Source organism: Fopius arisanus, unplaced genomic scaffold, assembly GCF_000806365.1.
Source record: "Fopius arisanus strain USDA-PBARC FA_bdor unplaced genomic scaffold, ASM80636v1 scaffold00130, whole genome shotgun sequence".
Classification (NCBI taxonomy): Eukaryota; Metazoa; Arthropoda; class Insecta; order Hymenoptera; family Braconidae; genus Fopius; species Fopius arisanus.
In genome coordinates, this window is record NW_011887869.1 from 36,589 (window position 1) to 60,057 (window position 23,469).

Consider the following 23,469-nt stretch of genomic DNA (forward strand, 5'->3'; position numbering starts at 1 on the left):
AACGCGTTTTTCTCGAAACGCCTTTTTTGAAGTCGGTGTCCACGATAACTCAAAAAGTTATGCACCGATCGTATTGAAATTTTGCACACTTGTGCAACATACAATTGACTCCCAGCCAACGGTCCCATTTTATTTATTTTTTGCTTCTATTTGATTTTACAGCCACAAAATGGCGCATTTTTAGGGCTAAAAACGTACTTTTACCTTCACCGACCGTTGAAAAAATGAAAAAAAAATTTTTCTTTTAAAAGGGCAACGTTGGCTGGGAGATATACTTCTAAAGAACTAACTTTTTTTTGTCCCATGTGTTTCAGATGATTCTACGATCTTATATCCGGGACACCGCAATGTGCGGAATTCCGTTGAGTGCCTACTTCAAGTGGCTGCAACTTCGTTGATTTTCGACATTTTGTTGTCTAGAAATTCGAAAACATATTTGAAATGTCACTGAATAATATGATAATAAAACTATTCAAAAATATTCAGTAGTTTTCTCAAAAAAAAATCTTCAAAAACGCTTTTTTTGGCCCGTTATCCCATACCCCCCTCCCCGCCCCCCTTAATTGATACATTCGATGATTTCCAAATGGAGTTACTGTTAAAATTTTATGAACTTGGCAGGAACATATTTAAGAAATTAAAAGTAATTCCATTATGAATAAATATCGTTTTTTCGCATCAATTTTTATTTTTTGCATGCATACTATAGATATATAATGTGCGGAAATTCTCGCTACGATTACGCGTGCACTCTTCAATGCATTCATCCGAGTTATCCATTTAATCCAATATTTTTAATATAAAAACTCACGTATAAATATATTTCGAAATAAAAATTCTCGGAGAAAAAATTGCGCTCACCTAATAAATTCCTATTGCGTATGATTAATTTAAAAATGTCCGGTTTATTAAGTACTTGTGGCAGAGGTGATACTGCTACACGGCGCGTCCCCGGGTGGCGGATAGGGGGAAGCTCGTCCTCTCCTTCGGGAGAAGAAGGGTAGGAATGAAATAACAGTTCCCGTGGACCAAACACACTCTTACGATGGACATGAATCTTTTGAAACCAGCCACGTTTATGGTGCAGGGGAGGGATACCCCAGTGCCGGCGTCTGAGAGTGCGAAAGCAGGCTCTCATGCGTCGTCAGCCAACGACTACAGCGTTGTGCGAGTGGCTCACTTGGCCCCCACAGCCTTTAGTGTTACGAGTGACAAGCTGATGAGTGAAGACACCAGGAAAGCAGCTTGGGACAAAATGGAGCTTCTCCTCAGTGCACAAGGAGATCAGAGCCATGGTAACGGCGGTCAACAGCGAATTTAGGAAGCTCAGGAGGAGGGATGATGCCATGCATTGTAGTGAGGGTGGCCGGCTTGGATTTCTTGTTCTTGAAATCCAGTTGTCGACGTCAATTTATTAAATTTCTTCCATCCAGCCTGTCTCTTAACTTAACACTTATTAGATGGTAAAATGTCGTGCGAGTTCGTCGCAGATATCTTCAGCCTTAACCGCTTCTATAAGTACATCATCATTATCGCTTGAGTTCTCCGCCATTCGATTTTCAACAATATTTCGGTTCTCCAAATCGATGATCACGTAGTGCAATAAACATGCGGTTTTAATGATTAAATTCACAATTTCTGAACTCTGCTCGATGTTGGTATAATAAACACGCCATTTCTGGCGAGTCAGAGCGAACGCATTTTCTACCACAGCCCGAGCTCTAGACAGTCGCTTGTTAAAGACTTTTTGGGCTTGTGACAGGTTAATGCCATGATAAGGCTTCATTAAAAACTTGACTTGATTACGGTATCACGATTTTTTCTTGTATTAGAGCCTTATAAATCTTTGAAATTGGCCGAATCATGTTGGGACCCAAATCCGCCTACGTCTATAAAGATGTATCTATAGTTGGCGTCGACCACAGCTTGCAGAACAATCGAATAGTACCCCTTAAAGTTATAATATAGTTTTCCAGAATTATATGGCTTCTTTACAGCAACGTGATGTCGATCGATTGCGCCAATGCAATGCGGAAAGTTCCATTTATTTTGGAAATTCTGCGATATTTTAAGGAAATCACTGACGGAAGGAACTGGCATGTGAACTGATGTTAGTGTCAGCCATAGGACATTCATTGTCTCAGAAATGACCACAGAAACCGTCTTGATCCCCATCTTGAATCGAAATACCAATGTAGAGTAGGTGCTTCAGTCGCTAAAAAACCTAAAAAGTTAAAATTCGCAATTTATACATGGATGATTATTTTTCAAGTGGGCCGCCCATTTTCTTTGGTTCCCAAATGATTTCATTTTAATCTCGAGTGATGATTCTATTTTTCTTGATGTTTCAGAACTTTAGGCCTGATTAGCGCTAAAATGTTGGGAATTAGAGAATTTGTTTATTTCCAATATTGATGAGAAGTTCATATTACAATTAAGGCGGAATCAGGACAATGTGGAATGCGGAGCGAAGTGCAATATTCGTAAAACCCGGTAATATTAGTTAAAATATATTCAAATTTACAAACAGCATCAGTAGAATATCAATAACGAGACGAGAACGAACCAAATACGTTATTATTATTATCGGTTAATTGCTTCAAAAACATTCAATATGATAAATAAAAACAAACAGTCAAGTGCTGTCTCAATTTATTGACTTAACAAAGTATTTATTTTTCCAACAAAGATTGGTTAGCTTCCGATGAAAATTTACATGAAGTTTTGGACATTAAATGGATCGTTATTGAATTTTTTCATTAAAATCAACATAGGCCTTTAAATGGAGAAAAAAAGGATAATCACTTGAGAAAAGAAAAGGAATAATTTTAGATTCCAAAAATGGAATCACCATTAAAGAATTACGTGAGAGTGAGAACTAACCTTTCTGCCGCCATAATTGGTTGGGAGTGTAGGTTACACCAATTTTTCACCAGCGACGGACCAATATTGGATAAAACATAATCAAATGTTTGGACGGCCATTCTGACATATTCCACAAATTTTGCAGGATTCTTCCTAAGTGCAGGAAACAAGATGATGTATTCTCCGTTGATTGAACGACTATTGGTGAGTAGGTGAGCTCTATTATCACAGTTTCCTTTCAGGAACTCTGAAACCATTGCTGATGTTGTTTTCCGAAAATGCACTGTCCACTGTCACATGAGCTCTATCGGAAATCGTGTTGTAACCGTCATCATCGAAAGTGCGACATTGCTAAGTTTCATCCGATTGCTTGCGCATGAGCCCACTCATCGTGCAGTCGGTAACGTAGATAGAGATCTCGATATCGAGCAGACAGTGTCTATATCGATGCAGCCTAAGCGTTACTCGTACGCGATCGAAGTTGATCGCATGAGCTCGGAATAGTGCGAATGACGCTCGAGCGAACCTCGGACGTCGATCGAGCTATGGATGTATTATAGCTATACACAGCGCATTTCCCGTGTTCACTGTGTATAGGAGATGTACACGATTTAGAATGACCTCGGTGCTCCGAACCTCACGGCGTCATTTTCTAACAACGTTATGGAGGGGATAGCAGTGGCCGTCGATTAGTTCATTATAATTCGAAGGGGAATGAGCAGTAAAATACAAGCAAAGCAACACACAAATGTGGCACGAATAAACATTTTCAAGTACCTAATAAAACGGAGATTTTTAAATAAATCATAAGCAATAGGAATTTGTTAGGTGAGCGCAATTTTTTTTTTTAGAATTTTTATTTCGAAATATATTTATAGGTGAGTTGTTATATTAAAAATATTGGATTAAATGGATGACTCGGACGAATGCATTGTAGAGTGCACGCGTTATCGTAGTGCGAATTTCCGCACATTATACAGGGTGTCCGAGATAAAATTGTACACCCAAATAACTATTGAATGTGGGTAGTAATCGAAAAATCTTTCAAATAGAAGTTGTAGGGCTCCAAGTGGGAAAAATAATGAGATATGTTTTGAGCATTTAAGTCTTCATGTTTTTATGCAACAAGCATAAGTTCATTTTTTTCATATGGGATCAAAAATTTTCTTGTAACAAAAGTTGTTGTACTCGATGAGATGAATCTAATGATTTCACACATGTGTTCTTTATGCTTTCTGAGCTCAAAAATACTAAAAATGGAACTTGTCAACGATATTCCAAATTCAGACACGATAAACAGAAAGTGGCCTTTAAATAAGAACCAGTAAACACCAAAGTGTAAATACCAGAGCTATCTGGTGTACCTTAGTGTTTATTGATTCTTAGTACGAAACGGGTCATTATTGAGTTCAGATTATTTTTGAGTGATTTCGCGTATCATGGTTTATTCCGCAAATGAAGTTGTGGATATTCTACTGGTTTTGGGAGAATGCCGAGGTGCATATCGCGCGGCCACTTGATTATATCGACAACGGTACCGAAACCGATTACGTCATCCCTCAGCTTCACGCATTCGGATTATCGAGAGAAATTGTCGAAGAGGAAGAGTTCTGCAACGACGACAACGACAACAACGGATGAATCCTGACAATCCTCGTACGCTTACCGTTTTGGCCATGGTTCACATGAACCCTCACATCTCTTTAAGAGAAATTGAGAGAGATTCAGGTATTCCACGAAGCACAGCTCACGATATTTTGAAATCGAACCGTTACCATCCATATCATATCAGATTGACACAAGCACTGTCTGCACAAGATAGACAGAATCGTGTTGCTTTTTGAGACTGGGCCATAGGGATCTTGAACAAAAGTCCCGAGTTTTTCCAAAATGTCCTTTTCAGTGATGAAGCGACGTTTAAAAGTACTGGCGCATTAAACCGTCATAATTCCCATTATTGGTCTATGGAAAATCCTCACTGGACTCAGCACATTGACCATCAGCATCAGTGGAGTGTAAATGTGTGGTGTAGCATTGTTGATGGGCCGTATTTTTTCAACGGAAGAGTCAGCGGTCAACGCTATTTACAGTTTTTACAAGATGACCTCCCAGTTTTATTGGAACATGTACACTTTGACATAAGACTAAGAATGTGGTTCCAACAAGACGGTGCGCCACCGCATTTTGCAGTTTGTGTAAGGAATTATCTCAATGTTCTGTTTCCTCGTCGTTGGATCGGCAGAGGTGGTCCTGTTCTTTGGCCTCCGCGATCACCTGATCTAACTCCACTTGATTTCTATTTATGGGGCTACATTAAAGATGTAGTCTACAAAAATCGACCAACGACTGCAGAAGACATGAAAACACGTATCAGAGGCGCTATTGCCAACATTCCTCAACAAGCGCTTCGAAATGTTGTGCAGAGTTTCCGACGTCGACTTGAGTTGTGTTTTGAAGTGAATGGTGGGAACATTGAGCACTTGTTGTAACGTCTTTCTAGTAGAACAATCCATTGGCGCCTTTTTGTTTCTCCTTTATTTTTCTGTTTATCGTGTCTGAATTTGGAATATCGTTGACAAGTTCCATTTTTAGTATTTTTGAGCTCAGAAAGCATAAAAAACACATTATATGTGACATCATTAGATTCATCTCATCGCGTAAAACAACTTTTGTTACAAGAAAATTTTTGATCCCATATGAAAAAAATGAACTTATGCTTGTAGCATAAAAACATGAAGACTTAAATGCTCAAAACATATCTCATTATTTTTCCCACTTGGAGCCCTACAACTTCTATTTGAAAGATTTTTCGATTACTACCCACATTCAATAGTTATTTGGGTGTACAATTTTATCTCGGACACCCTGTATATCTATAGTATGCATGCAAAAAATAAAAATTGATGCGAAAAAACGGTATTTATTCATCATGCAATTACTTTTAATGTCTAAAATATGTTCCTGCCAAATTTATAAAATTCTAACAGTAACTCCATTCGGAAATCATTGAATCCATCAATAAAGCATTGGAACCCAAAACTTGAAATCGCCCTGTACCCTCTACCCTGCAGAATGTTCCAAAAATTTGAAAGAATTCCATTCATTTTTCATTATTACCTTATATATTAATGGTTACAATGTCCAAGCAGTTAAAATACAGATTATTTAGCAGTAACGCACAGACGAGTCAAAGCGATAAACTGCAAAATTGAACAACTTATGAGATTTTTCACATTTTCAAAAAGTGATGCTTCAGAGGAAATTAAATTACAGATAAATTTAGAAGTGGGATGAAACGTAATAACGGGGTGAATTAAAGGATGGGGTACTCTTTACGAATACGGGGTAAAATAGGATAGAAAGCAAATTTAATCATGAATTTAATAAAATTGAATAAAATAATTATCCCATTTTATTGTGTTATCTAGGTGGGGCAGGTCGGGTTAAGATCGGTTAAGCCCCGGGCGTCCGATCTTGGAATACCAAGCTGGGGCCATGTTTGAGACGGGCATGGATTTCAAGCTTGGGGATATATAGGGTGAATGAACCTTGCTAGCCTATGCCCGGTCAAGCTGAATTGAATATCCTGAGTTCAAGCTTGGAATACCTTGGACCATACTCAGGGTAGCTTTAGATCCCAAGCTTGGACTCGTGCGGTACCATCAAGCTGGGAAATACCTTGGTCATCTATGCCCAACCAAGCTATGCTCAGAACAAGCTTGAGTAAATATCTTGAGTTCAAGATTGGAATAGGAAGCTCGATCCATGCTTGGATTGCCTTGGTAACATATGCCTGAACAAGCCCGGTTAAGCGTCTAGAGTTCATGCTTGAAATATCAAGCTTGGAGAATGCTTGGCGCAGACTCAGATTCAAAGCTTGGACACGTATGGCATCACCAAGTTTGGATTTACCTAGGTATATCCATAGCATCGAGCTTGTTCAGAGCTAGGTATGCCAAGGCTAGGCAATCTTAGCTTCTGCCACGCATGATCCTATCGTTGAAGTTTGAAATTTCTCACCTGGGATGAGGGAGAGCCAAGACATAGCGAGAGAAATAGTTTTCATCTTTGTCCTTTTCCTATCAAACGGGCCGGTTCAATGGGAATTAATTACCGTTCGACCATTGCTTGGGTGCTGATATAACTGTCAGGCAATTGTAAACACGGACTTAAACAATAAATTGAAATTTAACAAATCTAATTGGGGCGTATAAAGTGCTTCTCAATTTTACAGACAACTAACAATGAAACTATGTATTAAAATACCGAGCACATTCGAGTTATTGAAATATATTAAAATATCTAATTCTTTCTGCATGCCCCCTTGTGAATAAAGATCAAGCTGAATGATTCATTAATCAAGAAGGTAAGTTTGGCTTTATTTCCGAAAAATATCGAATTTGATTCTATCACTGAAGAATATTTGACCATGTTATGAACGCAATATTTTTTTTTGACACCGCTTATTGATTATCTCTGAACGAACCGCCTGACAGCCAATTTTCATCTTCTGTGCTAATCACCCGCACTTGATGATATAATTGATATAAACTGTAGCTAAAGTACATAACAATATGGTAATTATTATTGTAGTATTCTTTATATCTGCAGGATTAAAAGAATGTCCATGTATTCGTACATAGTCCATATTATTCAGATTTAAGACCTCGCAAAAATTGCCTTCGGAAGCGGGCACGCTTGGAATTTCGGAAAAGAGAAGCGTCTCTCTTTTAAACTTTATTCTATAATAAAAGTATCGCATATTTGCCAAAATCGCTGAACCCTCCACCGTAACTGAGCAACGATTCGGCTGTACTAACTGCACATCGTACATCGCCACATCATTAGTACGAAGAATATCACCTCTTTTTTATTTCTATATCGACGAAGTTTTTCTGTCCTCTGCTTAATTGTGTTACTGCATCCTGCATCATGCAGCATCAAAATTGATGGAATATTCTCCCTATGCATTCCTGCCTAGGAACAAGTGTGTCAAATTTTGCCGAAAAACGTAGAAAAAAAGAATCTTCGAAAGATTCTTCAGAAGACGAAATCTGTCAAAGATATGTTCGGAAGATATCCGAAAGCAAAATTCGGAATATCTTGGGGAACTATTTTTTTTGAAGATGTTCCGCAGTAATTTTTTGGAAGATTTTCAGAAAACAATTATTTTAAAAGATTTTCGGAAAAAATTCTTTACATCCACCGAAGAATTTTGTTTTTGAAAGATCTTTGGAAGACATTTTTTTTAAGTCTTGAATAGATAATTCTTTGGGAAAATCTTCGGAAGACAATTTTCTGGAGACCTTCAGAAAATTCTTTTTTCCGTATTGCTTTTCACAACTGCTCATCTGGAAATTGTTACTATATACTTCCCACACTCGGAAACTTTGCTTTCGGCTCGGCTCGCCAAACTCCACACGACTAAAAATTCCCATCCCAACAGTCTGGAAATATACTATTTCGACAATCTTTAGACAACTTTTTTTTTGAACATGTTGCCATTTAAATTTTAACTTTAGTAGACGCCCCGTAGTGCTTTGGCTAGTAGGTGATCGCAAGTTCGAATCCCAGTTCGGCCAGGGTTTTTAAGCTTCTGGCAATAACCCAGGTGAAATATGATAACTGGCGCCAATTTTCAAATCGGGAATTTGAGTTATATCATCAAAATATCTACGCGAATCTGGGCAGGACTAGATATTTCACTGAACATTTTACTTTGAGTGGGGAAAAATAGGCGGATGTTCACCTTTATCGGCAATGCATCTTCAACTGTGTGAGTTTAATATTGGAGTGTTACTCTTCCCGGGAACGCTCTAAAATTATCTAAACCAAAACTGTAATATCTGACAGAAAATTCAATGGTGATCAAGGACGGCGAACGCACTATTTTTACTCCCATGTTTGAAAAGAGATGAATATGTCGTAGAAACTTTCGTTAATAAGTACAGAATATGCGTATTTCCTAAAGATTTTGGTTCGCCACTTAGCTAAAATCGTATTTATATCGTATTATTATCTGTGTCATCTGATTATAACCTTCGCCTTTAACTCTGCTTATAGCCTCTCATTTGTCAAATTTCAATAATTTCATCCAGAATTGGAAGTGATCTATTTTTGCTTATAGACAAAGGTAAATACCAGATTCCTACGAAATTTTGTTATGCATTTACTGCTATGAATTGATTTATCGAGATTCGAAGTCTGACTGACTTACCAGTAATAATAACCAGGAAATTTCATATGAATGTGTTATGTTTACACATTCGGAGGTGTTTCTATAGAAATCTTTCAGAGATTTCCCAAAAATTTTAAAAGATATTCCAAAGAACTTTTTTTGTCTGCGCAGGTGGATGAGTGCATGAAGAACCTTTATAAATTTCATTACTAGGTATAATCGCGCGTGTCTTTTATAATATATGGGGTGAAAAGAAAAGAAGGATGAAATTTCAAGAAAATACTTTGTAAGTTCTTTGCACCAAAGTTGAACTGAAGTCGAATCTTATTACATTTTCAACAAAATAGAGTTCATTATCTCTGAAAGGAAAGTGAAAAAAGAAAATTTATTGTTTTGCATTTATCGAGCTGGGTGCAACCTAGATGGGATTAAACGATCTGAGGGCGGTATCTGTACGAATTTATAAGTCGGTCCAAATAGTTCCGAACGTAAGCGAGTCAAATAGAATAGCAATATTTTCGACTTTGAGAAATCATTAACATATTTGATTCCTATACATGTTCACAGTAATAATTCGTATCTTGTAATAAATGTAACCATATGGCCTTATTCATATAAGAGAAGTAAATTTCAGTAATTTAAGATTTACGCTGCGCCTTATGTATTATATCGAACAAACTATCATTTGGCACATTCCTGTATTCCAATGTAGGCAGATTCGTGAAAGATGACTCTTCTAAATGGTATGTCTAACAGATTAGAGCACATATCCTCTGCATAACTAACTTGTGGAACTTCAACTAACAACGGATGTATATTTCCAGAATGCAGGAATCAAGAACAGGTTGTTATGCGGGATAATCACATTGATTTAATTATAATTCTTCCAATCGCAAATACATGCCACACAAACGTAACTCTGGAAATTATTATCCACAGATGAGCATTTAAACAAGGACTTGGTCCTTGGTGATGAAATAAACTATGGAATGGGATGAAATTGCCGTTTTGGCATTTCATTCTGTAGAACGCGTGAAGAGCGAAACGTAAATTGGAACGAAAGTGTAACGAAAATCGGGAAACGATTCTCGTTCGGATCAAAACTCGGAACGAAAATCTTGAAGCATTCCAGTTTGGGACGAAAATCTTGGAGCATTCCAGCTTGGAACGAAGCTCGGAACGAAACCAGGAACGGTATTAGTGGGATTTTGCTTACTCGAAATGAATAATTTCGACCGTTACAGCTTGGAATGAAAGTGATAAAACATTTCTTATTTGGAACGATGTTCTTAGGAAGTTGTTCTGATTTTCACAATTGAAAAATGGAAACTGTTGCGCCCCAATTTTCATTTACTCAAGCGTGATCTAGACAGCTACATTTATCTCCTATAGTACTCCACTATTCACATAAGCGTTTAATTCGGTGGTTTTTCTCATGATCCAAACCAAACAATGATGAAAATTAAAGAATCGGAAGAATGAAAACAAATTCACGGTGCTCGTTTTGTGCACATCTCCCCTATATAATATAATATATAATGCATAATATGTAATGAAAACTTTTTTTCTGGTATACGGTCACGGGTCTCTACGTTTTGTTTCCTTCCTATCGCCCAACCCCCTGTACTGCATTCGCCAAAGGGAGTGAAAAACCTCATTTGGGGGGAAAAACCTGCCCTGGTACAGTCGGCTTTTTGACAGGACTACTGCTCGACAGTAAAACTGTGAGATTAGAGCATTACAAATTTTGACCGCCGATGCGCGGGATCGAATCCGCATTATTGGCATGCTGGTCTAGCAACTGCATGGCTGAGCATCCTCTGCTCTGAGAGCAGGAGGTGCACCTCACCTCTATTAGTACATGAGCAAGGGTAGACGAGAGCCCACTATATCGGCTGAGGGGCCTTTACGAACCAGGTCCTAAAGGCGCTTCTCCTCCGATGAAGTCCACCGAAATGGGGGGTAACGCTCAAGGAAAGGAAAAGAAAAGAAATGTCGCTGAACAAAAGGAAAAGCGGGGAAATTAATAAATTTTCTTTCCCTTTTAAAAAAAAGCACGTAAAGTTTTTTGTCAGTTTTTTTTGGCGCTATGCATATCAAAATATATCTATATAATATGATATATAAATTTAATATAATTTATTAAATTTTAATTTATTTTTTTTATATAAATTTTTAGACTTTTTTCTATCTTCTTTTTGAAATTCTATATATGTATATATTACATTGGAAATATATAAATATATATATATTCCAATGATAACACCCCATACGTGGACGATTTGGCGCTCATAGCGCGCCATATACGCTAGTCAATTAAAAAAAAAGGTATTTACCTTATGCATAAGATTGCCTCGTCGATAAGGTGATTACGCGGAGCGCAAACCCCGTTACCCCTTCTAGTAACACTCATTTTAATGAAAGGTGTTTTATTTTCTTTCTCTTCAATTGTTGTTTTTTTCAATATTGGTGATTTTGGTAAACACGTAGCATATATTGTCGAATTTCGGTCTGCGGAATGTTTGACTTTTGATTTAGGCCAAGAAATGTAGTGGTCCCCAAAATCTTGCAACCTAATTATCGTCATTTCATCCAGCTCATGACGTCGACATTCTCCATTGAGACCAAAAATTAGTGCTACCTGTCACTGACAAATGAGAAAAAAATAGCATTTGTACGTCGGCTTGATTGAATATAGTCAATCTAATTAATTTGTAATGAATTTAATTAATTTGTTTAATATCACCAAATTTGAGAAGTTAATACTGATCATCTGGAGCGAAAATAACGAATTGATGACATTGTTTCTCTATTAATTCTTTGGATTTTTTTGGTTCGTGTCTTTTTCCGTTTTGTTTTAGGAAACTTATCAATTGAGAATACTTGTAAATGTTGATGATATCGTAGACTACAAGCGTACTTTTGAGCATTGAATAGATCGTCCATAGGGTGGTAGGCACATATGTCTGCCTAAGATTTCCGAAATAAGCCAAGAGAACGGTTTCAGTCAGCTGTATGTTGCTGTTGTTATTTTCTGCTAACCACTTCTTGAAATTTTGATAGCCAGTTTTGTATTTGATAACAGACTTTTCGGAAACCAAACAATCCCTGACTTCTTGTACTGGTTTCAATAATTCTGGTGGGAGATTTTGTGCATTCCAGTACTTGTTTTGGTCATCCAGGCATGGTTTTTTTGGCGAAGAACTGAATTCTCTGGAAAAATTGACCTCCTCGTTACGATCAAGTATCCTGTGTTGATCCATTTAATTTCACTTTTTTCCTCGAATGAATAAATGAGACGTCAAGATCTGCTAGGTTGCGATGATAAGAAGAAAAGACTGGGCAATCTTGTCGATGAGTCGATGCGCAATTGATATGTTGAATCGATAATATTGCACTACACAGTGAAACTCGGTACTATCTAAGAATCCCGGCGGGTTTCACCCCCGTATGGCATAAAAGTTTTACTTTTAATTGTTCTTTGAAACTGCATAGAACCTTCAATAGCTTGGAATTCTGTTGAGTTATTGAATTAAATGTAAAATAACTATTATACATGGAAAAAAAACTGAAATCATTATAAAAATCCAACTTCTTGAATTATTGGCATTTTTACCAGCTGATGCTATTTCCACATATAAAAAATGAATATTTTTTTTTAATAATAATTTTTTTTTTATTTTCATTATTGAACATTTTTACTTCAATCAATTTTATTTCTTGGGTAAATAATGGCGGGACCACTGGAACATGACATTGTGGAATTTGATACACACCTCTGAAATTTGTTATGCGCCAGATTTTGGTCAATTAGGTTATTGTTAAATATTTAGACATCCAGCATTGTCAGCGTGACACTTGCCAGCATAACTGGATTATGCTGACCAAGTAATGACACACAAACAATTATGGATTTAAGAGGCCGTTTGGATATGCAGAAGGCAGATCCAAATCGGGCTTCGACGTATGTTAGCCGTAATCTTTGTAATCAGTCAGAACACATACTTAAAGTAATAAACTCTCATATTTAAATACCTACAAACTATTGGTAGGATTTATCCCTTCGAGCCTAGAATCTACAATAAATCTAAGTACCCCCCACGTAGGGTATAACAAATTGAACAGTTTTTTTTTATATTTTATTCGTCATGTCAGCTTCCAAAATAAATAAAAACGTGATGGGAACAAAAATTTCGAATTTTCCATTTTTGACTCATTTCCTCGCTTTTCCTCTTTTTCAACGACATTTCTTCTCTTTTGCTTTTCTTAAGCCGTACCCTCACTTCGGCCGATTTCCGCGGAGGAAAAGGGTCTTTAGGCCCCAAAGGACCTAAAGTTTGTGACGTGGTTCGTAAAGGCCCATCATCCGATATAATGGGCTCGCGTCTACCCTTTGTCATGTACTAACAAAGGTGACAATCATCACTTGCACCGAGAGCCGAGACCCTGACATAATATATAATCTATAATTGTTTAATTTTTTTAAATAATAAAATTATATCTTATCATATTTTGGTTTTATTTAATTTCATTTTTTTTTTTTCATTATCATATTATATCACACGTTATTGCAATTCTCTCCATATTCTGATACGATCAAGAGCCTATTAATATAAATTTTTTGAGCGATCATTAATTCCTCTCTGATATTAATTACTAGAATTATCGTTGTAAATCAATTTTCGAAGAAATACGAATATTTCTTAATCTTTCTGCCGCTTTCAATTTCAATTGGTCTAAATGGATGGAGCACATGGGAGTCTATATTCATAGGTGTATACATGAGATTCTAATAACCCTTCGTGAAGAAATTTTGAAAAAACCAAAAAAAAACCATGAAGAATTACGGATTCTTCTAAATCGTCATGGAAATTTTGAAACTTATTAGTGTCAATAGATAGAGCTTTTAAAAGTCTATCTTCATTTCGAAAAATTATGGTATTCCATCACTCCTTGATGAAGAAAAAGAGAGGGGGATAAAAAAAGAGCAAAAAACACACACACGCTCATACATAAATGCATACATGCAGGCACCATCTACATTTAGTTACCCTAACTCAAAAAATTGGGAACTTGAATATGGCCGAATTCAAAGCTTCCATTTGGAAGCAAAAACCAATTTTTTCTTGAGAAAATATGCTTGAGCATTTCAAATGACTCGAAATATAACCACAAGAAGGGATAAACTCTGTCAATGAAAATATTTTGTGGGAAGGGTGGGGGCAAAAAGGACATCCTTCAAATTCATTTGAAATTCGCTAGATTCGGAATATTCATTAGATTTCGTAATTCTGTATATAGTTCCTAATTGAAACTGTGGCGGCTCAATTTTCATTTATCCAAGCGCGATCTATATGGCCACGTGTATTTCCTATAGTTCTCCATTATTTATATAAACGTTTAATTCTGTATTTTTTTTTCATTGTCCCAACAAAAAAAATGATGAAAATGAAAAAATTGAAAAATCAGAAGAATCGAAAAAATTTCATGCTTTTGCGTGAAAGCGCAAAATGTTCTATAAACTAATAAAAAATCAGCTTTAGCTGTCGTCTTTCACTAAGCCGAATGGATAAAAAATTTATTGGTAAATAATAATACAAGTACGATCGTTCCTTATCTCTGCCTGCAAAGATATCCCTCTATAAACATTGCTTTCTGAATGTTTAACACGAGATTAGAGGAAATTATTGGGAGATTCTTGACTAGAACTTAACTTTCGATTGACTCTGCGTGCACGGAAATTTCCCAGAGTTTCTGTCGCTCTTTTAAGTTTTTTATTTCATGAATTTCGAATTAAGCTAAATTCAATTTTGATTGTTACATATGATGGTTGCCGGTAAAACACGTCACCATATATAACTATAATCCAATTTTGATGGGAACTTAGTGGATAATTTTTGGTTGACTTTGAGAGAGAGGTCTTGTGGAAAATTTCACATTTTTCTCTCGATTTTGAAATATATATCGAATAAACTCATTGAAATTTTTCCATCGTACACGGTATTCAAAAGAAAATGAGTCTTCTTTACCTGTAAAAACCACATGAGGTTGTCCATTTTATCCCCAATGTTATACTTTCGGGGTTCCTCTCCTTTGGGCCTTTGAATCATCTCTTCATCACTATCAGTTGCAATTAAATTGGCTACATTTGCAACAAAAATAGAGAGCATAACAATGGAGACGAGGAAGACAATAGTCAATATAGATATCTTCATTTTCATTTAATCACTCAAAATGCCCAATATTCAAAGAAATCATAATCATTTAGTCTCTTAATCAATTATTTTTTTATGTCTCTCATCTGATCTGATTGTCGTTGACAAGTCCTTCGAGTGTACTCCTATAAGTTCACTGACTGACAGAAGTCGTCACACTTTTGTGCATCAGATGACTAACACATTTTCCTGAGAAGTGCAGGAAAAAAAATCGCAATTCCTATTTCATTATAAGTCATTGAAATAACTCCTTCCATTTCGTGATTTTAAATACATGGAACTTTACCCAGGAACACGCTCAACTGTTCGATCAGCTGATACATCCAACAATGTTTGCGCAGATGTAATTTCTGCCGGTCCGCGCATCTGCGCAATGACCAATTACATAGTATATATATATAACCTATACATATATATATATATATATACATTTTCCATATATTTCGTCATAAGCTGCTATTTCATTGCGTTTACTGAGTCAAGTGTTAATTTTCAATGCACAAGAAACACCTAAGTTAACATACTGGGATTCGCTTTCTGACAATAACATGTCGTTGAGGATGGAAACGACTCCACATATTTTTCCGCCGTGCAAAATTTTAATTTTTTTTTATCATTTGGCAAGATCGTATGCTGGCAGGTATAAACTTGTCTATTGAATAGTGGTGGGAATGCTGCGCATATTGTAAAATCATTTTTGATACGTGACAAAAGCCTCGAAATATGCCACAAGGTCGAAGGAAAGCTCCTTTCAGTGGAAAGGCTAAGAAGCAACAAATGCAAGCAAAGAATCATCGAAAACAGGCGTTTCTCGGTAATTCACACTACATTTACCAGATAGATATTGGTTAGGGTAATGTTGACATTTCTTCTGGAGATTTGAGAGCCTATTCATAGTATCACTACAAATCTCGTGTGAAATTATGAAAATTTATATGTGCTACTCTATAATGATATTTCTCTGTTGTTATTAATGATATTATTCTGATCTTACAAGAGAAAAGAAGCTCGGTCTAAATTTGCTCTTACCTCTTCAAGATTTTTTACCTATTTTAATAAATTAAGAATAATATAATTACAACTGAAGTGGATTTTACGATTATCCGCCGAATATCTATAAAAGGAAGAAGATTATTAAGATTCTTATGAGTTAAATTCCTGTTAATACTTATTAAATCAGCAATCAGGCAAAAAAAATCTTCATTGATTCTTTTCACCACAGACTTCCCTATAGATGTATTAAATGGAATTTTCAAACAATTCTACCTACAGGACATCCTCACAAACAAGATGTTAACGTCGAGGATGACTCAACCCAGGAAAGCCTTATAAAAATCAACAAACAACCACGTGACAGCACCGGCCGAAACCGCTATGCCCTACACTTCCTTCAAGAATCTCCACAAGAACTCCAGCAACGAAAAGAGGAAGCCCGCAAAACCATTGAACCTCTCTCCCTGGATCAACAGGAAGTCTCCTCGAACTACTTTCCTGAAGGTCTAGACATACCAAAGCGCCCACCATGGAACTTCTCAATGTCCCAGGAAGTGCTGGACAAGAGGGAGCACCAATATTTTACACAATACTTGAAACAACTCGAGAGTATTAAAGACATCAGCTACTTTGAGTTCAATCTGGAGACGTGGAGGCAACTGTGGAGAGTTTTGGAGATGTCCGATGTTCTTCTCATTATTGTGGACATCAGATATCCCGTCCTGATGTTTCCTCCGTACCTTTACACTTACGTGACGAACGATTTGAAGAAAGAAATGATTCTGGTTCTCAACAAGATTGATCTAGCTCCTCCAGCCCTAGTTGTAGCATGGAGAGAATACTTCAAAGTATATTACCCCAAACTCCACATTTTGTTCTTCACGTCCTTCCCCAAGTACAATCTCAGAGAAAACCGAGAAGATGGTGAAGGATTGAAACAGAGGAGACGACGAGGAAAGCTGAGGATGGCAGCAGAAGGTGCTCAGAAGCTCCTTTCAATCTGCAAAACTATCGTTGGAGATCAGGTCGATTTATCAAGATGGCAGCGAAAAATACATCAGGAAATGCAGATGGACTACGACTTGGAGGACATTGATCATAAAGATAATTTAATCATCAAAAAGGAGGATACCGGCTATTATGAACATGAGAAGTACAAGAATGGAGTTTTGACTATTGGCTGCATTGGGACACCTAATGTCGGCAAGTCTTCATTGATGAATGCATTGATGGGGAAGAAAGTGGTGAGCGTGTCAAGAACACCTGGACACACTAAACATTTTCAGACGATTTTTCTGACAAAGAATGTATGTCTTTGTGATTGTCCAGGTCTTGTATTCCCTTCAACTGTTCCTAAACAGCTGCAAATCTTGATGGGATCTTTTCCAATTGCTCAGGTGACATTTGCCTAGAAGTTATTACGAATGGTTTTGTAAACGTTTTCAACATCTGAATTTTTTTTTTTATTTCGAAACTTGTTCTTTGTAGATTGGGGAATGAAAATCATAAGGAAAATAAAGTGATTTATGAAAATTTGTGAATCTGAAGAAAAAACAATCTTTTCTATGGAAAATGGGACTTTTTAACGTCATGTTTCGATACCAAATTTCTCGTGATACATATAAGGAAAGATTAATATAACCCATCATTAAGATAATTCAGGGGATGCAAACGAAACAATTGCACAATTGGCTTTGAATAGTGATCAAACGACCAAATAAGCTTTTTCAAAAAAGCTCATTCAATTTTTCCTAAATGATATGGCAGAAAAATTTTTCTCTTCCGTTTGAAAATATTTGCAACATTTTTTAAAATTATTCTCGGTGACTGATGATGTATGTAATATATTTTGTTTTGAAAAATAATTGCTAAAACTTTTTAGTTTGACTTCTTTGATTTTTGAATTCCAGGTGAGAGAACCTTACACCACGATCAAATTCATAGGGATGAGGTTGGATTTACCAAAACTGCTGAGAATCCAGCATCAGGAAGACGACGAGGTCTGGTCGGCCATGGACATCTGCGAGGGGTGGGCTGCAAAACGAAATTATACAACTGCTAGAACTGCTAGGTTGGACACATACAGGGCTGCTAATTCCCTACTAAGAATGGCGTTAGAAGGGAAGCTTTGTGTGTTTGTATATCCGTTGGGGTGGAGTAGCGAGAAGCAAAAATGGGAGAACCATGAGGATATAGAAGAGATCGAGTGGGTTCAAGCAAGTGTCAAAGAGGGCGATATGGAGTACTGTGAGGCTCAAGGGGGACAAGACTCTTTCTCAGAAGACGAGGAAGAGGGTAATAGCGAGAAGAGCAGCAATGAGGGAGATGAACAAGACGTTGAGAGTGAAGAAGACGATGAGGAAAGTAGTGAGGACCAGCGAAAAGACTTGGTATTATCTGGGAATAGATTTGGAGCACTTGCTAATAATTAAAGGATTTGGAAGTCAGTAAATTGAGGAATAAGGGAGAGTGGCTTGAGTGGAAAATGTTGAAATCACAATCAAATCACTGTCAAGTTCATGAAGAGTTGTAACTTATTTCTACTAAATTTCCTTATTTAAGAAATCGCTGTCAACCCTGGTCACTTGTAACTTTCAGTCCTCAATGTCGCGCCCTCTTATATGTGAATAACACAAATCCCATATCACTTAAAAACTCACGAAATCATCTGTCGAATGCTCCAAATTTTATCAATTTATCTCTGAACAAACCGAAGTTACGACTACTTCAACCTCAGTGCACATGAAATCGGTATGTCACGCCTACCTTGGGGATTTTAGGTTGGGCATAAAATTTTTCCAAGATAGACCACATTATTCAATATCCCACCACTTGTTAGGATTGCTTCAACAGAGTTATCTGTTGGGTGGAAAAACAAAAAATATAGCATCGCAGATAATAACACCGGTTCTTGATTTCTGATCTGATATCGCCCTAGTGTATATAATTTCACTTCTCGCGCAAAAACCTAAACTGTATTTTTTTTCACTCCAGATCGCTCGTCAGTAAGATAATGCAACAAGCAACGAAACACAAGTAATTTAATGTATAAATTATTTCATAAAGATCCTTGAAACGACTAGCTTTGTCGAAAGAAGTAGAAAAAACATTTTTTAATGGTCGACAAGCGTCTGAACAAAAAATGTACTAGCATTTCTCCCCAAAATTGTTTGTTTCCAACTTATTACGCATGTTATTCTCAATAATTGTCAGGAATTGAAAGAATTAAAAGACTCAAGATGCAATTTAATGTCTACCTTTCTTTAATTCTCATGATTGATTATTTCTTTGAAAGCACTTTCCATATTATCATGATGTATAATTTATAAGGAATAGTAACGAAAACTTTTTTTTAAAAACAAAAAATTCGAATATTTTGCGAAACTCTTTAATATTTATGAGGCTCGGAGTCGACCCAGAAGGGCCTCATTCTTTCGACATTCGATTGTAAGTTGCCGTACTGCTGCGACATATTTCCTTTGCTGCTCAACAAGTGTTACCAAGTCCTTATTGAGATTAAAACGCCTCTCCTTCTCCTCTGCACACTTTTTCTCGACCTAATGTGATGATTGAACAAAACGAAAAATCAATTGTTGGTAATCCTCACTGTAAATACAAGTTATTTTTGCATTTCAATAGAATTTTTGGATATTTTTGTAGAAACGTGTTTTTGATTAACTGCAAGGTTAAAGGTTGAGCCTTTAAGTGCACATGTATTGTTGAAAAGACAAAAATATCAACTGTGTAGCCAATAAAAATTTTTACCTTTTCTCTATTTCGTTTAACTCCAGAAATTATCGCCTCGAATTGTTTAAGGAATTGTTCTTTACCACTTACGGATGCCATTGCTCTAGAAATATAGAGGAAAATATTTTTAAAACGTGAAATATATAAGAGAATATAGTGAAGTTTTGAAGCGCACAAACCCCATTTTTGATAATCTTTTCAAATATAAAATTATTCGTTTTTTTCAGTGTGTCAATTCAGTTTTATTTGATAATCGACAAAAAAATGGTTTTTTCAATGGATATGTTAGGGTCAACAAAAATTCTAAATACACTTCTGAAATAAATTGACGTGATTGTAAAATTATTAGAAAAAACAGCGATTTCAGTTGCGACAAATTTCTCACTGAGAATTTCATGAACAACAAAAAGGGAATATAATTTAATAGGAAATAATTTTACTGGTCATCTATTACATTTATTTATGCATTTATGTATTTCATTGAGTCGTTCATACTTACTCATTGTAGTTCTCTTGAATTGAATTCAAAAGCGATAATTCTTTACTGAGATAAAGTTTTGTATCATCTAATGTATTGTAAAGGGTGTAATATTGTTTCGTTTCTTTGTGCTTTGTTGAAACTGTAACAAACAATACGAAGCAATTATGTTCCGATAGTTTATAGAGCTAAATCTGAAGATGCATCTTTACTTATCCATCTTATACATATTAACAAACCTTGATTATATAATTCCATAAATCGCCTCTGATACTGGGTCAATTCCGACCGCCCAGGAACATCATCTAATTGCCTCATTAATAAGGCGATCGCGCGATTTTTCTTCGCTAGTAGCAATCTAGTCTTATTGATTGACTCCTTTAGGGCATCGTATTCAACCACTCGATTCTGCTCCTCTTGTGGTTCACAAGTCTCACCACAATTCTTCACTAGTTTCTGTAGGTACATTAAATCTGATTTGCATTGCTCTCTGAACTTGTGCTCCTGGTCTTTGAGACCCGCATGAACTGCTAACAATTCTTCTAATTTTAAGAGAATCCTAGAACAAAACGAATCTGTATGAGCACAATTCGCTTGGGCTGATGGAAATTTTTTGGCTAGTAATTCGAGAGAAATCCCTATTACAACAGCTTAGTTATTATTCCTTCGTAATTTTTTTTCTAATTCGATTTTTAAATCTTTGAATTTGGGAAATATTGATGAACTAGGAGGAATAGTATGCAAAAACAGATATTCACAATCGCCATGTTGGACCCCAAATCCAGTGTTTTTTCCAGGGGGAAAATTTCCCTCTTCCATAATAAATAAATAATATATGATTGTCAACTCTACCAAATGTATTATCTAAAATTCAAACTTTTCGGTGCAGGTCATTATACTCATTTTCTAGATAATTTAGTAGACAAAAGAAAAATTCTTTTAATAAATCGTTTTAGTACCCTTTGTTCTCTTCTGTCTCCATCTTGCTCATTTTCACAAATGCATCCTCCACATTTTGTCTATCCGCCTGTATCTGTTCCAATTTTTCAGTTTCCTCGGAAATTTCGGAAATTTGCATTTCTCTTTCTTTTTTCAACTTTTTCACTCGATATTGAAAATTTAATCGTTGTTTTTCAAGAGCAATTAACAATCTTAATCCACTCCTTATATCCTAAAAGAAATTCAATTAGAAGGAATAACGAAATTGATTTCCATCCCAAAATGTTAACAATTTCTCAAAGAAATGGATGTAATGACATGATGTTATTTACGAATTTATTCAGGAATTAAAAAATTTGAGTGCAATAGTTACCCCAGCTTCAGTAGATAAAGATGCATATTTTTCTGAAACTTCAATTATTTCTTGGGCCTGTAGTCCGACAATGTTCCCCACGGCACTGGCACTCAGTCGTTCCTCTTCTAAAGTAACCAATCGAGCACCAGAATTCTCCGAATCAACCTCCCTAACAACTTCAGAACTTTTTTGCTCTTTTTCAAAATCCTCCGAAATTGTTGTAGATACGGGCAGATTTCCGTACTCCAGTAAAGTACTTTTCACCCTAGATATTTCGTCTTTCGGTTCAGCCGTTGCTCTCTTAAATCTTCTTCGTGGTTCATACGCTCTTTTCACTAATTTAAGATTTGCTTCAATATCCTCACTGACGACTCTGTTTTTCTCTGTTTTTCCATCTGATGAATGCAGTTTACCGAATTGGTTTATAGCAAATTCTCGAACGAAACCTGCCATTTCTTTTCTCATTTCCATTGATCTCTTTACAAGCCACTGAAAAATCGCAACAAAAAACCATCAAATGAGATTATCGTAAAAAAATTGTTTCAGAGAAAATCAGTAGAAAGTTACCTAAAATGGAGATTTATTAGATTATAAAATTCATTTTAAGAACAAAGACGAGCATTCAGATTTTGTGCTCAGTGATAATCACCTGTATAACTGGAAATATATGAATACAGTCTAATCCCTGTATCTGGTGAGGTTCAATGCAATGTGGGCAATTCATTATTGGAAGCATTGCAACTATTTTTTCAGTCAAAGCTCTGGAAACAAATTCACAGGTAAAATGAAATCTATCTCTCTCAATCGTAATCGTCAGTTAATGTATTTTGCCCTAAAATGGCCAGAAAAATGTATCTAGGGAGTTTCGGTAAATGTTTAGTATAACTTTCTCATTTTCTATTTAGATGCGATGGTCTAAATAAAATTTGGTGTGAGACAGCGAAAATATATATTAACCGGGGCTTTTTTATACAGAAGGAATAAAGTTGCAAAATAAGTTCTTTGAACATTCCTCTACTTACGTTAGGATATTGATTTCTGAAAAACTAATCTCATTTGGAGATTGTGAGAGTGAAATTTTTATTGAGACTTTTTCAATAAAAATAAAATGCCACCGTATATCATATTTTTCTATTAAGGTATACGTCTACATGAATTTCCCTATTTACCAATTTTTCAATATTTTTTAAGACTTGATCTCAAATTGAAATGATCGTTTTCAACAATTGAGAGCAAAAAAAAAATATATATAAAGTGTTTGAAAAATATCTGAATCCGGTCCAGACAAAAAATTATGAGGAATCCTCTTGCTCATCTTAAAAGTAAATGCTACAAAAAAAGATCCAAATAAGAGCTCCTAGAGATAAATTGTGAGTTTTTTGCTAAATATTAATTTCGAAGAAAAATTGAAATGAATCAAAAAAAAAACGTTGACTTCGGAAAAATAGATTTGGATTAGGTAGACAGTGAAAATAACTTTCTATAAAGTAAAGAAGAGAGGGAATTTTTTTTCTTATATTAAGAGCCGGGTGGACTATCTATCGAGCGTCATCTTTGATTTAAGGGCCGGGTGGACTATCTATCGAGCGTCATCTTTTATTTAAATTTTATCTTTTTAACCTAAAATACATAAAAATTTGGGATAAGTTTTGAGGTCACGAAAATCACTGGAGTTGGCATAAAAAAATAATGAAAAAAA

At 36.0% G+C, this 23,469-nt stretch overlaps 3 protein-coding genes and 1 long non-coding RNA gene across 6 annotated transcripts in view; 2 read left to right on the forward strand and 2 right to left on the reverse strand.

The window, feature by feature from the left end:
* LOC105271961 (transmembrane protein 62-like) overlaps window positions 1-15,571 on the reverse strand; it is a 45,045-nt gene extending 29,474 nt beyond the window's left edge. Inside the window, exon 1 of the mRNA XM_011313796.1 lies at window positions 15,073-15,571. Coding sequence (XP_011312098.1) covers window positions 15,073-15,264 — 192 coding nt within the window. The 5' untranslated portion in view covers window positions 15,265-15,571. The remainder of the gene's footprint in view (window positions 1-15,072) is intronic.
* LOC105271960 (uncharacterized) lies at window positions 3,551-7,066 on the forward strand. Its single transcript, XR_892694.1, has 2 exons — window positions 3,551-3,693; window positions 6,294-7,066. It is a non-coding gene; the product is annotated as an uncharacterized lncRNA (long non-coding RNA).
* Window positions 15,572-15,704: 133 nt separating the features above from the next.
* Window positions 15,705-19,501, forward strand: Ns4 (Nucleostemin 4). Of its 2 annotated transcripts, none has more exons than XM_011313793.1 (3): window positions 15,705-16,072; window positions 16,531-17,648; window positions 18,162-19,501. In XM_011313793.1, the coding sequence occupies exons 1-3, from the start codon at window positions 15,982-15,984 to the stop codon at window positions 18,681-18,683; spliced, it is 1,731 nt and encodes a 576-aa protein (XP_011312095.1). In that variant the 5' UTR covers window positions 15,705-15,981; the 3' UTR covers window positions 18,684-19,501. The 2 variants fall into 2 exon arrangements, with proteins under 2 accessions (XP_011312095.1, XP_011312096.1); XM_011313794.1 differs by having other exon boundaries at window positions 16,531-17,495.
* The window catches only part of fidipidine (coiled-coil domain-containing protein 93), a 5,507-nt gene continuing 1,534 nt past the window's right edge, over window positions 19,497-23,469 (reverse strand). For both annotated transcript variants that reach the window (XM_011313791.1, XM_011313792.1), the window contains 7 exons: window positions 22,420-22,531; window positions 21,789-22,259; window positions 21,436-21,647; window positions 20,716-21,035; window positions 20,498-20,618; window positions 20,017-20,101; window positions 19,497-19,808 (listed from right to left, as the gene is read on the reverse strand). In XM_011313791.1, the coding sequence (XP_011312093.1) occupies window positions 19,647-19,808; window positions 20,017-20,101; window positions 20,498-20,618; window positions 20,716-21,035; window positions 21,436-21,647; window positions 21,789-22,259; window positions 22,420-22,531 (1,483 nt within the window). In that variant the 3' untranslated portion in view covers window positions 19,497-19,646. The remainder of the gene's footprint in view (window positions 19,809-20,016; window positions 20,102-20,497; window positions 20,619-20,715; window positions 21,036-21,435; window positions 21,648-21,788; window positions 22,260-22,419; window positions 22,532-23,469) is intronic.